General features: G+C 40.2%; 1 protein-coding gene and 1 pseudogene across 3 annotated transcripts in view; one reads left to right on the forward strand and one right to left on the reverse strand.

The window, feature by feature from the left end:
* Cabin1 (calcineurin binding protein 1) overlaps window positions 1-14,842 on the forward strand; it is a 140,252-nt gene that overhangs the window by 14,814 nt on the left and 110,596 nt on the right. For 2 of the 3 annotated variants that reach the window (XM_076866211.1, XM_076866293.1), the window contains exons 6-10: window positions 619-799; window positions 6,872-7,001; window positions 11,566-11,715; window positions 12,721-13,007; window positions 14,191-14,359. In XM_076866211.1, coding sequence (XP_076722326.1) covers window positions 619-799; window positions 6,872-7,001; window positions 11,566-11,715; window positions 12,721-13,007; window positions 14,191-14,359 — 917 coding nt within the window. The other variant, XM_076866339.1, reaches the window with a different exon arrangement.
* On the reverse strand, window positions 10,559-10,959 carry LOC143408113 (protein FAM107B pseudogene; annotated as a pseudogene).

Consider the following 14,842-nt stretch of genomic DNA (forward strand, 5'->3'; position numbering starts at 1 on the left):
CTTGGTCTATACCTGTGTAGTGGAAATAATGAAAAAAGAGGACAGTTGTGAAGATCAAACTTGTTGATATGCATACAAGTATGAAGAACAGAGCTGACAATATACTGTCATAGTAGCATTGCCATTATTTCTATATTACCATTGCTGTATCTGGGTGCATCTCTAATGTGATAATTGGACACCATTCTAATTGCTTTCTAATTATTGTCTTGCAAGGAAGGTGTCTTTATCCTTATTTCAGTGATAAGGAAACAGGCTCAGGATCATTCTGTTAATCAGTAATGGAGCAGGGATGTGTGAACTAAGGTCTCTCCAAAGCATATAATCATTCTAGAGTCCCAGAAGACTGCCATATTTTCTTTTCATTCTACTCCTTCCCCTTCTTTTACCTGTTAAATTAACAAAATAGATTAAAAAATGTCCCAAATTAAATAAATTGGTCCTTATAACTTATTATGTTTCATTTCTCTGGATCTTAAAAAGTGTGACTCTGGGGACTGGCTTTGCTAATCAATTATAAGGCAATCATGCCACTTTTGCCATTTAAGAGGGTAGTTCAATGGCAAGGCTAGTACTTCTTGGGATCTCAGCAACCAAATATGCATATGCTTCTTCTAGGCAGTAATGTTGGATTCAACAGATGTCAACCTCTGGTATAAAATTGGACATGTGGCCCTGAGACTCATCCGGCTCCCCCTGGCTCGTCATGCTTTTGAGGAAGGGCTGCGGTGCAATCCTGACCACTGGCCTTGCTTGGACAACCTCATCACTGTCCTGTACACCCTCAGTGATTACACAAGTGAGTCAGGCTTTGGTGCTTTCTCCATGTGCTTGTATTTTTTGCATCAGAGGAGGGAGGGTGGCTTGGGTATAAGCTGGTAGTCAAAGTTAACACTGACAGGCTTTCTGCCAGACTGTCAAAGAGAATGAAATGTTATTATCTTATACCCCTAACTTATTATTTTGTCTTTTTAAAAAAATATTTATTTATTTATTTATTTTAGTTGTAGTTGGACACAATACCTTTTTCCATTCATTTATTTTTATGTGGTGTTGAGGATTGAACCCAGGTCCCCGCGCATGCTAGGTGAATGCTCTACCACTGAGCCACAATCCCAGCCCCCCCCTTTTTTTTAATGGTACTGGGGATTGAATTCAGGGGTGCTCTACCACTGAGCTGTCCTTTTTATGTTTTATTTTTAGACAGGATCTTGCTAAGTTGCTCAGGCTGGCCTCAAACTTGGGATCCTTCTGCTTCAGCCCTCCAAGTTACTGGGATCATAAGTAATGCCACAGCCTTCTCGTCTTTCTTGATTTATCAGATGCTTTATAAAAATAAGTCATATTTTCTCTGAGTGATTTTTTTCCCTTTGGCTATCTTATTTCATCTGTGCATTGTCCCATCTTTTGTGTCTTAATCAGTTTGGGTTGCTATAAAAATAAATACTCTAGATGAAGTGGCTTGAAAAACAGAGATTTATCTCTCACAGGTCTGGAGTCTGGAAAGTTTTAAGATCAGTGTGCCAGCAAACTTGGTATCTGATCTTAGCTTTTTCCTTGGTTTGCAGAAGGCCATCTTCTTGGTATATCCCCACATGGCAAAAAGAGAGAGCTTGAGAGAACTCTAGTCTCTTTCTCTTCTCTAAGAACACCACTGGGTATGGTGGCATATGCCTGTAATCCCAGTGGCTTGGGAGGCTGGGGCAGGAGGATCTCGAGTTCAAAGCCAGCCTCAGGAACTCAGTGAGACCCTCTCTTAAATAAAATACAAAAAAAGGCTGTGCTTCAGTGATTAAGTGCCCCTTGGTTCAATCCCCAGTACCAAAGAACACCATTCTACTCCTATCATGGGGGATCCACATGCATGACCTCATCTAAACCTATATTACAAAGGCCTCACCTCCAAATATCATCACATGGGGATTAGAGCTTCAACAAATGAATTTTGGAGAGACACAAATGTTCAGTCTACAGTATTTTTCCCTGGACACCCAAAATTCATGTCCTTCTTACATGCAAGAAATACATATTTTATTCCAGCAACCCTCAAACTTGTCTTGGCATCAATTCCAGAAATTCTCATCTAAATCATATATAGGTGAGATGGAATATACAGTTCATCCTGGAGCAAACTTCTTCTCCATTTGTGAACCTGTTAAGCAAGATTAAGTCATGTACTTCTAAAATATAATGATAGGACAGACATAAACTAGACATTTCCTTCCAAAAGGGAGAAATAGGAAAGAAAGAAGGGTGGTGATGGGTCCAAAATGTATCAAGGCAAATTTCGTTAGGTCAAAAGGCTCAGGAATAATTCTCTTTGGTCTTATGCTCTGCCCTTTAGGCCCATTGGAGAGAGAGTCACTCCCACAACTCAGTGGTTTGACCTTATGTTTCTTACTTTGTAGGGCCTTATCCCTGAGACACTGATCTGGGATATCCTGGCTCATGCCAACTGGAGAGATAGCCCACTGTTTAAGGAACAAGCCCTGCCTCCTATGGTAGGAGTGGAGGAGTGGCAGCCTAATGACCCTGAAATTATATTCGGGATCCTTCTTCCACTTATTTATATATTTTTGTATTCATTCATTCATGTATCTATCCATATTTTTGCAGTGCCACATACATGCCAAACCAGTGCTGTACTACTGGGTCATGTCCCCAGCCCCTCTCTTTTCCTTTCCTTTTTTTTTTTTTTAAAGGATAGCACACATTCATAGCCTTTCTTTATTCCCTCCTGTTTTTTTCTATTTCCTTTATTCCCAACTGGTGGTGTTTCTGCTAGTATAATTCCATTTCTGTTCCTAGCTTCTGCTGAGATAAGTGATTAAGTTTGTGGTTCATACATAAATCTTGTTATCAAATGGTTGATTGCCACATACAAGTATTTTCTTCAGAACAAGCTTTTGCGATTTTTGCAATATATATAGTCTGAGAATATTCCAAATCTTTAAGTCCTCATTTCTTTTTGCTAAGTAATTCCCCTTTTAATTCATTGTATTAGGTTGGATTCATTTCTCTCATCTTGTATTTTACTTTACAGTTTTCCTTTGGTGTCTGTGGGTGATTGGTTCTAGTACCTCCCTGGATAGCAAAATCTGTGGATGCTCAAATCCTTTATACAAAATAGCATAGTATTGCATATAACCTATGCATATCCTCCTGTATACTTTAAATCTAATCTCTAGATTGCGTCTAATACATAATGCAATGTAAATGAATAGTGTTATATGGTATTGTTTAGGGAATAATGACAAAAGTCAGACACAATTTTTTTTTCAAATATTTTTGGTCTGTAGAGGTTGAATCTGCCAATGTAGAACCTGTGGATATGGAGGGTTAACTAAGCTGTCAAGAAGAACTGTGCTATACTTTAACACTTTGCTTAGGAATCTACTTAGGTAAATATTCAATTTCATTGCTCAGTAATTCTCCCTTTGATAAAACACTAGAACAATTCAGCTAAGTGCTTTGCATCTTTATAACATGAATCACTTTTTCTTTGTTGTCCAATAACATGTTCTTCATTTCTGCCTGAGACCTCAGCAGAATTGCCCTTAATATCCATATCTCTACTGACATTCTGGATGTAATTATGAATACTTTCTCAACAGCTTCTGGCCTTTTTTTCTTTGAGCCCTTACCAGAGTCACCTTTAACAATCCCTTCATGGTAATATGACTTTTACTGTCATGCACCTCAGAACTCTTCAATTTTCTACCCATTACCTAGTTTAAAGCTGCTTATACATTTGTAGGTATTTGTTATAATAGCAACCCATTCCTCAGTGCCCACTTCTGTCTTAGTTCAAACTGTTATAACAAAATGATAGATTGGGTGGCTTAGACAATAAACATTTATTTCTCACAATTCTGGAAGCTGGGAAGTCTTTTCTCCCCTTTCGTTTTAAGCGCCAAATGGCAACAGAATGGAGTATGTTGAGAAGTGCAAGGCTTTGCTCACTCTTCTACCTCTAGTTCTTGTTCTCCAGAACCATTTTTTAAAATATTTTTAATTGAGGCAACACACACACACACACACACACACACACACACACAAATAAATAATAAATAAATAAAATAAAAATAAAGTGCACAATGAGGCCCATCAATTTGTGTATGTGAAAATACTTCAATATATGAAACATTTGCTACAACCCAGAAGGCAGGCTACTTAGGTCCTTTCCACTCATTACCACCCCATAAAGCAACTTTGTTCTCTCCCTTTTGTTACAAGAGATTAACTTTGCCAATAGTTGAACTTCTTTGCAGTAGAGTCAGAAGTCTTCTCATCCTGGCTTTCTCTGCTTGTCATCCTGTCTGTGAGTACACCCATGTAGGACATAGCAGCCACTAGGTCTTTTTCATTGCTGTGTAGTCTGTACTATTTAACAATTCTATTTGTGGACATTTGGGGGTTTTTTTCCACCTCTGGGCTCTTACGCATAATGCTGTTATAAACATTTCTTTTATATATATCCTTCAGTAGACATATGCACTTGTTCTGAAGTTTCCTCCAATTTTTATCATCAACAGAATATGACAGTTCTATAGTATAACATTTTGACTCTAGTAGTTTTGTCTTTCAGAGGCTTTTAGTTTCTTTTTGTAGTTCCTCCTACAGTTTGGGTACCATCTTCGATTTTCAGCCTTCCTCTCTCAAGCCAACAAGTTTAGTTTTTGTACCTCTCTTTTATGGTAGAAATTATGCTTGGTAAGGTCCTTGTGGGAAATACATAATTGGAGGCCTGTACACAGGTTCTCCAGAAATAGAGCCAATTAGATATGCATATACATATATAGAAAAAGATTTATTATAAGGAATTGGCACATGCAGTCATGGAAATTGACAAGTTCCAAGATCTATAGGATGAGGTGGTGAGCTGGAGACCCAGGCGAGCAAGTCCAATGGCCTTCAACCCGAGAGAATTGATGGTGTAGTTCCAGTCTGTAGGCTGGCAGGCCCAGGAAGAGCTGATGTTTTGATCCATTGAGAAGACAAGAAAAAAATCAGTGTTCAAGTTTGAAGTCAGGCAGGCAGGAAAAATACTCTTTTATTTGGAAAGGTCAGCCTTTTTGTTCTACTAAGGCCTTTACTTGATTAAATGAGGCCCACTCACATTTGGGAGTGCAGCCTATTTTATTCCATCCACTGATTTAAAATTTAATTTCATCACAGAAATACACAAAATATTGTTTGACTGAAGTCTGGACATCTTGTGGTTCAGTCAAATTGACACATAAAGTTAATCATCATAGAGATTGAACTGATTCATATGAGATCCCCATAAATTTTCCATTCATTTAATACAAAAAGTAAAAGCAGCATATTGAATTCATGCTTAATGAGATAAGAAGGCAGGGTGTTGGGTTAAGGCCTATTAACCTCCTCTTGTTTCCTTGAGATTTCTCACGTCTTCCCTCTGTAGAATGGTAAGCATAATACAGATAGCAAGCATACCTCACTGTAGCTGATATGCCTGCTAAGAATAAGCACCATCCAGATTCCCAGTTCCTCCCTGGTTTTCTCTCTGGAAGTTTCTGATGGCTACCCTCAGGTCCCACTGTGCTCCCAGAAGAACCATGTTCCTTGTTTACCTGAGGTAGGCATCTTTGGACCAGTTTAGTATGCAGCATGCTGGGTGCAGACCCTTTGTATGCCTTCAAAGGCATGGCCCCTGACTAGTGTCATGAGTAGGCTCTTCTGTCTCCTGAATTGGTACACCGGAAACATATTATTTCCTCCTTTCCCAAGACCTCCATGCTCAGATCACTTCTGCTCTGGCTTTCCTCCTTCTTTTGCTCTAGTTCCTTCTTTTTCTGGTTATTCTTGATAGGAGTGAACTGTAGCCTAACCACATTCAAATTGAGAAGCATAGCAGGGCATGATGGTAGTCCCAGTGCCCAGGCAGAGTGGAGTTGGTACTTTACTGCATCCTTGAGTGCTCACTGGTGAGACCTGGCAACACAGAGTAGCTGGGAACTCAGTGGTACTGTTTGCCAGGGGCTAGTCCCACTTATAAGGGATAAAGGCTTTTATAACTCACATTGTAGTTCTGCTTCATGAATCTGTCATCCTATTTGTCTCTAAGCATTAGTTCATCTATTACTGTCTCCAGGTCTGGAGGAGCCAGAATTGGCATAGGCTTTCCAGATCAATGACTTGAGAAAGGTATTTGATTACATGAAGGAAGTACACATCTTAAATTGTAGACAATAACTTTTAAGAATAGTTTTTTAAAAGGAAAAGAAGAAATGTTGGAAAATAGAGGTAAATAAAATTTAAAAGAAAAAATAGTTTTATATGTACAAATGGAATCCCACTACGTGACTTGTTTTTTCCTTTCTCTTTTTGCAATGCTATATTATGGCCTTCTTTCTGGTCATTTTAGCACATTCTTTGGGCATTTGTACAATGGCTGCTTGGCAACCTAGTGTGTGGATCAGCTGAACTTCACTTAACTAGGTTCCTATGGTGGGGCAGAGTAGTTACCAGATTTTTTGAAGGAGGTTTTCCACTTGGCCAATATCTCATCACTGTGAGCCCCATGGGTTTTTTTTTTCCCTGTAGCAATTCCTAGAAATGGGATTGCAGCGTCAAGGTCCTTTAGAAAGTTCATATAGTTTATCCTCTGCTGGCAGTGTTTGGGTCTGTTCATGTTGGAGTGCCCCATCTATATTATAATATTATAATATACTATTATGATATTATAATCTTAGAAATCTTTTTTAATGGAATTGGATAAAGTGCTGTCTTGCAATTATTACCAAACATTTCTTTGATTCCAGAGTGGGAACATTTTCCTTCTATTAACTGGCAAGGCCAGGGTTTCCAAGTGTAGTCTCAAAAGTCCTATTTCTTTCCCTGCCAGCGTGTCTATACTTTATTTGCAAAGCACTGGAGAAGGATTGCAGGTACAGCAAAGGACTGGTTCTCAAGGAGAAGATCTTCGAGGAACAGCCTTGTCTTCGGAAGGACTCTCTCAGAATGTTCCTCAAATGGTAAGTCTGTCATCCCATATGGTTGCATCCCTCCCTATGCAGCTGATAAATAGCAGGACTGCACCTCATTCTCTCAGTCCTGAACTCCCAGTAGTAGGAGCCTTGAATTCCAGGGCTTCATCTCCTATAGTGGCCCCTTAACTAATGAGCTTACTCAACCTGCCTTATTTATCTCTCAGCTGTACCTGAGCTTGGCTCTGCCTTCTCCGGCTGAGGTAAACATAGTTGCTGCTCTCCTTTCCTACTGCCCTGAAAGTTTTCAGTGTTTTTTAGTTGTTTTCTGGATGCTTATGACAGCCTGCTTCCCACCTTATCTCCTTTTTCCTTATCAAGGTTCTGTCTCCAGTACTGCTCAAGTTCAGTGTTCCAAGCATACTTCTGATCGTGTGCTGTTCCTGCCTTGCCTCCAGGATAGAACCCAGCTGCATCATCCAGGAGATTTTAGCCTGGTCCTCTGGTTTTCACTCTCACCTCCTGTTTTTCCTCTCAAGCTTCTTTTGTTAGAGTTACTTCAGGTACCTGGTAGACTCCAGGCTTGGCCCTGTTGTGTACCATTCTGTCTCCTCTCTCTGGTTCCCACTGTGTACTAACCTGGTTCTCAAGGAGAAGATCTTCGAGGAATAGCCTTGTCATCTTCCCACCTCTCTGCTTGTCCTGCGGTTGCTCCTCCTTCACATTTCAATTCCCAGTGGTGTTTCTGCCACTTTCTGTGTGCTGGGTGAACCTCCCCCAAACCTCCAGATGAGCCAGCTCCTCTTGCCCTTTTGTATTAGAACTCAACTATTTAGGGATACTGGGGTGTTTTGTTTTTTTTTTTTGTTTGTTTGTTTTAATCTGTCCTCCATGAGCTTATGCCTGTGTTCACATCAGTTGTGAGGGAACCAAGTCCCTGAGCGGCTGTGTTGGGTAGCCCTGTTGGGATCAGGACAGCCTGTACAGGAGGGCAGTTTTTGTTGGGTCACTTCAAGCAGAGTGTGACTTTGGAAGGGCATCTGAGGCCTTAGTGCCCTACCCTTATTGTATTTGGGGGATACCATTTTTTTTTTTTCATGGTCCAAGCACGTGGTGATTTTTATTAAGAATAACTTTGATTCTAAGATTTCCACCCTCAATTCTGTAATACTTTCCATTAAAAACAATTATACAAGAGCAAATACAAAAAATATTAAATTATGAAAACAAACCCATTAAGGCTCCCTTTATATGTATTATATACACTCAAACAAGGCAAGATTGTTCAGAGTAGAAGAATAAAGTCAGGTGTTAGAGCTTAGAAAGCAACACTACTTTACTATTAAGAGACTATAAAACACTGAACTATTTTAAGAAAACCACGGAACGGAAGAATGGAGTCATTTTTGTCAAATGGTGGCTCCAAGCACAGAGCTGCTCAGATGTTCATGAGTCCTCAGTTTATAGTGCTAGGTACAGGAGAGACTGACCACCATTTAAACACAGCTTGTGGGCCCAGCTGACCAGATGATATCAAAGCTTCCTTTCCTATACACTCTGCTACTGAGCCACACCCATCACTCTACACAATTTACAAGTCCTCTTTAGGTCAGACCTTATAGTATAGCTACAATCAATTCTGCAGATCTTAGTGCAATTAGAAGGGAAATGCTTTTTTAATTAACTTTTTCCCAGGGTTGAATGAATCCTAAGGAAGTTCTAGGAACAGAATTGGTCCTTTCAGCCCTTAAGATTTTTGTCAAGTGGCAAAACTGCTTCAAGGAACAGATCTCAAGATCAAAATCCTATTAGATAAAGATAGGAGCCAGTCCTGAATCTTCACTTTACAGATCACACCATGAGTCCACAGAGCAAGAACTCTAATCAATGTGCAATAAGGAATGTTCTTTCAAGATGATCACTTACCTCACTTTCTTCTCTCAAAGGGAAGAATGATAAGAAAACTGTCACCATTCTAATCTTCAACAGCAAACTATTTTAGAGCAAACTCATCATGTCATATTTAAATAATATTTGCTGATGAGACAAATAATCCATTTCAGGTGTAAATAGCTAATATATTTCTCTAACTAGCAGTATATTATCATCTATTTAATCTTAGTTTGTTCACATTGGGACTGAATGTGGTCCTGTTGATTACTAAAAGCATCTCCCACAGAAAGCTTATGTCTACTTGCTATTTAAGGATTCCAAAGCTCTGAATCCCAACTTTCTATGAGTTGTAAAGGAAGTATTAAAAGCCTCTGATGTAGAAAGGCTGAATCATATCTACGAAGAACATACTAAATCCACAAGAATTCTTCCATGTCAGCAGTATAAAATTAACTTTGCATGAGGATTTGCTATTATTTGCAACTTGTATCTCTCTGAATAGCATGCTAGTTAACATAAGGAAACTGAGTCCCTTCTCCCTGCACCTCAGTTTCTCCTGAGAGATGCAATACAATAGTTGTCAACATTATCCTTACCAACAGCATCACGCTGAGAGAGTGGTAAAAGTTTTCCTTCATAAGAAAAAAAAAAGAGTAAAGAAATACACAATCATTAATCAAAAAGTTTTCAAAGCTTGGATTCTACAAATATTCAAAATGTACAAACCAAAAGCCTCCTTGAGATCAACTGATACTTGTTTCTCATTAAAATACCTAAAGAAGGCCTCACCATCCAGCTCCTGATGGGAACTTTCCCTGCACTGTGCTCAAGAGAAATTAAGATTTTTGTACTCTTTACTTTTGACACTAAAGCTGGGCTATACAGACTATTTCTGTTTTCCAAAGGAATGAGGATTTTATTTCTTTTCCTGAAAGAACTATCTCAGCAAGAAATTTGAAAATAAAACTGAACTGAAAACATGCTGGCTATCAAAGCAATAAATGAATTTACATGAGATACCTTCTGGGAAGTGGATACCTCCACAAAGCATAGAAATGAAAGGAATTAAAACAGACCAACATGAATCTTTACATGTTTTTATACCTTCTTAATCTATTTCTGAATTTTGGTGCCAACAATGGTAATAGCTGTGTTCAACATTAACATTCTCCACTGGTTAATTCTAACATGGGTGAAAGTATAAATTAAACAAGAAAATTTTGAATTCTCAAAGTAGAATTTACAAATGTTGGATGTAACTGATTAAATGCACTTCTATGTAATCTAAATTATCTTATAGATAACCAAAAGAAGAAATAAACACATTTTCTTTAGCTCTTCAAAGAAAATAATATTTGCTCCACTGAACTCAGATTGGAAGAAAAACCAAGTAGTGTAGCTCTCAAGATTTTTTTCCAGTGTCCTCTTCCTTTTTTTTTTTTTTTTTTTGCTTTAAGTCTCTGAACACAGGTCCATTATTCCAACTTACACGCTGGTCAATGTCCTTCATTTGGCGAATGGGAACTACAATTTTCATAGATAATTGATCCATCCAAACTGTAGTAAAATCAAATCAAATCCTTGTCATAGCGAAAATTCTTGGCTGGCTGGAATTCTCTCCAGGGGCTCTGGCCCTGAGACAAATGCAGAGGAGGCAACTAGACACAGCTCTTGTGATGGCAGGACACTCCAGGTCTCCAGACAGCCTCCGCCTAGGACTCTTGGGCTTGGGCCACCTCTTGGTCTGTTCTCCCGAGATTGCGTTTCACCTTCACAAACTCCGGGGCATTTTCTTGCTCTTCTTGCAATTTCTGCTTCTCAAGTTCAAGGTGCTCCAACTTCTGCTGCCGTTTTAAAAGTTCTGTTTTCAGGTCAGATTTCTTCTTTTGTGCTTCTTCCTTCTGTTTGATTACTTGGTCTCATTTTCTCTTTTCCATCACCTTCTGCAATTCTGGTTTATTCTGAGGGGCAAGACCCCTTGATGGATCCGGGATGTTTTGACAGGATTGATCAATTTCTGGGGCCTAATGAGTTATGGATTGTCATCTTCCATGTAGTCTGGCTCAGCCATGATGTTTCTTGAGATTAGATATGAGTCCTTGGGGCTGGTATCCTCAAGAAGGCCATAGCCTTGTAGATTAAAACAGCAATTCTTTATTCCCGAACTCACACCAGCACTCTACAAGCACGTTCTCTGGGGGATACCATTGACTTTGGTGAGTTGGTTTGTCTAATGGTTTTTTTGTTGGGTTGTGCAGTATAGGATAGTTAAATGCTTTTAAATTTTTCTATAAATAATCAAGAAATGATTTTATTTGCTGTGGCTTTTCAAGGCATTATGATAATATTAATACATACAAAAACCCTTTCTCTGGCTGAGGTTGTGGCTCAGCAATAGAGCCTAGCACCTGCAAGGCACTGGGTTCGATCCTCAGCACCACATAAAAATAAATAAATAAAATAAAGTTTTAAAAAATCCCTTTCTCTTCTCGGTTGTGGGTTTTGGAAGGAACAAAGGTTGTTAGTCATTTCTAGTTATGGGGGTATTAAGAATGCTAGTTACTGTCCATTTGAGGCCAAATTCAAGTGGTTATTTTATATGTGAGAAGAATGGATACAGGCTAAAGGATGTTAACTTAAACACATCCCTCTCTATAAAATTTCAGCCTTGGCTCTAGATTGTAACATTGTAATTTCTCCCTGTTTTACATGTTTTTAGTGACATGTCAATTCATGATGTGTCAGTGAATGCTGCTGAGACAAAGGCCATCGTAGATGAGGCCCTGGGACTTCGGAAAAAGAGGCAAGCATTGATTGTGCGGGAGAAGGAGCCAGACCTGAAACTGGTGCAGCCAATCCCCTTCTTCACGTAAGTTATCTTGTGTCTCTAGGAACATTGGGTTGGCTAGTGGACTCTCTGTGGGAAACCACATTGCACAGGAGAGAGAAGCCCCAAGCTTGACCTTGAGCTGATGTAATGGGTAGAGGCTGGAAGCACCAATGCCAGAAGGCTGGAGACATGTACCTACTCTTTGACTACTAAGTAGCAGCTCAGCTCTTTTTCAAGTATGCCCAGTCTTAGTTCCTCTTGGCTCTCACCATTGTTGACCCCAGCCATCTGCCATGTTTCTGTAAGGCCCTATCCAGAGATGAAAAGAAAACTAAAGCACTTGCCAGAAGGAAACTGGAAAATCTTGAGTTGATCCCAGCTTGGGAGTTCCCTGGCTGTCAAGTTTGTGCTTTCCTTCCTGCAAGATGGAACTCTGAAGGTCACCCTTATGAGCCCTATGATATGTGAGAGGCCCTCCCCCCATCAAGAAAGGCACGCTGGTATTAGGGTAGTTTAGCCCATTTGTGAACTTTGGCATTCAATTTCTGTTTTAAAAAATTCTGACATTGAATCTTAAACCTTTAAATTTAGTGTGCCTTGGCATCAGTGTTCTATCCCCTGCACCTCCCTGCCCCACATATATACACCTTTCTCAGAGACATTGTCCAGGAGTTCCTTTCCTGAATCAGACACACCGGGATCCGGTTCTGGCACTCCTGCTGTTATTACCTGGTGACCATTGGGACACTAACTGCTATTCCTTAAAAATCAGGAAAGCAACATCCCTTTAGTAAAAGAACATTAGGAGCTTCTGCTGGGTGAGGAGCAGGAAGGTGCCAGCCCCTGCTTCTACTGTCTCGGGCTACTCTACCTTCAGATGTATTATGCTCAAGATTTTGTCATTTACAACAATGACAAAATGTTAACTATCTCCCTTCACTTCCATGGAAGTTATAGTTCCAAAAGCATCTCTGTTGTCTTTCTGTAGGCCAGTTGACTCTTGTAACAAGGTGCTGACCAGGTGTGGTGGCTCTTTCTTTGCAGGTGGAAGTGCCTTGGAGAGAGCTTGCTGGCTATGTACAACCACCTCACCACCTGTGAGCCCCCACGACCCAGCCTTGGCAAGAGAATTGACCTGTCTGACTACCGGGACCCCAGCCTGCTGCTAGCATCCTCCATGGTGGTGACGCCTGTCAGTGTGATCCAGCCGAGCCCTGTCAACACCAACCCAGCCATAGCTGTGGCTGAGCCTGTGCTCTCCTATACCTCTGTGTCAACAGCTAGCTTCCCACTGCACAGTCCCAGCTTGCTGGATACAGGCACTGCTGTGGGTGAGCAGGCCTCTTGGAGTCCGCTTCTGGAGAGACCCTATTTGCTGACCTCAGCAGGAATGAGAGCATTGGTGTTCCCTGGCCTCTCCAGGGAGATGAGACATGCTGATCCTCATGGCATAAGTGGAAGTGAGAGCCCATCGCCCTGTAGAGGAGCCTATCCGCCTGTCCCCAGGGCCAGCACTTCAGTACTAAAGCCCCTGCAGGGAGGTTGTGGGGCCCTGGGATAGAGTTCCTTGCTCATTGACAGTAACCAGTCTCCCCACCCCAGTTGCTGAGTCACACTTTGTGAAATGGACACTGCCAGATCCCCTCTAGCTTGCTACATGCATTCTGAGTCCTTTGACCTTAGAAAATCAAGTCAGTAAAATCACCACCAAGTGGTAGTATATTTTTGTGATTTTTTTTTTTCAAAAAAATTTTTAAAAAATTTTTTTGCCATACTGGGCATTGAACCCAGGTACATTCTACCAACTGAGCTACATCCCCAACCCTTTTTAGTATTTTTGTTTTGTTTTTCTTTTTGAGACAGGATCTCAGCTAAGTTGCTGAGGCTGGTTTTGAACTTGTGATCCTTCTGCCTCAGCCTCTGAGTAGCTGGGATTATAGACATGCACCACTGTGCCTCACTTATTTTAGTGGTTTTTATTATCTCTGGAGTTATAAAAAATTTTTGATGAAAGCTCCCACAATTTTCCTTAATTTCTCTGTCACTGCAGAAAAGAATGATAGAAATTTTTGAATGAATACATGCCTACTTGTTTCTTCTTTCTTTCTTAATTATACATGGATTTCCTCTGCTCTCTGGGTAATTCATACATTTTTTTTTTTTGGTATTTTCATATCATCCTGTGTTCAGAGGGTCCTGGATAGGGTCAGTACCACTCACTTCATCTACTCCCATCGAGGGAATAGTAAAGCCTTATTCTCATAAGGCCCCAGAGGGATAAAGGTGCTCTGAGACCTGGCTTGTGTGTCTTGTCAACTCAAGAAAGGTGTGAGAGTTAAGGGGTTTTAAATTTATTTTCCTGAAGACTCTGTTGTTGAAAAAGAAAGATTTCTTGAATGTCAAAGAAAAATTCAATGCTGATAGTTGTAAAACAGGGAAACTAATCGCATCTGTGTAGTACATTTTTTTCACCTCTGCTACCTTATAAGGTTTTAATTTGTGTTCTTTGTGAAGGCGATGTTTCTGGGGGAGATAAATCCAAGAAAGGGGTAAAGCGGAAGAAGATTTCAGAAGAGAGTGGAGAGACTGCAAAGCGGAGATCTGCCCGTGTCCGAAACACCAAGTGTAAAAAAGAAGAGAAAGTGGACTTCCAGGAGCTTCTGGTGAAATTCTTGCCATCCAGGTATTGTGCACAGTTTTTCTGTTTGACAAAACAGTATGTGCACAAACTGCCAACCTATACCCTCAGTAATATTTCTTATTGAATCACCATCCTTTCTTCTGGGTACCTCCTTTGTTTTCCTTTAACATCTGTGCGAATATCCATAGTATACATCATACTGGACCAAGATCTTGGATTTTCTTGCCTCTTCTTGCCTCTGAACTTCCTAAGGTAGAAGGTGTGACTTGTTAATCTTTTGAGGACTGGGTACTTCTAGGGAGCTAAAGACAACACATAATTTTGTTAATCAGCTTTCTGTCACTATGACAGAGTGCCTAAGCTTAAGGGGTTGGGATTATAGCTCAGTGGTAGAGTGCTTGCCTAGCACATGTGAGGCACTGGGTTCAATCCTCAGCACCACATTAAAATAAATACCTACATCTATAACTAAAAAAATGTTTTTAAAAAATCAGCTTAAAAGGTTTATTATTGGCTCATGATTTC

Source organism: Callospermophilus lateralis, chromosome 1 (genome assembly GCF_048772815.1).
Source record: "Callospermophilus lateralis isolate mCalLat2 chromosome 1, mCalLat2.hap1, whole genome shotgun sequence".
Classification (NCBI taxonomy): Eukaryota; Metazoa; Chordata; class Mammalia; order Rodentia; family Sciuridae; genus Callospermophilus; species Callospermophilus lateralis.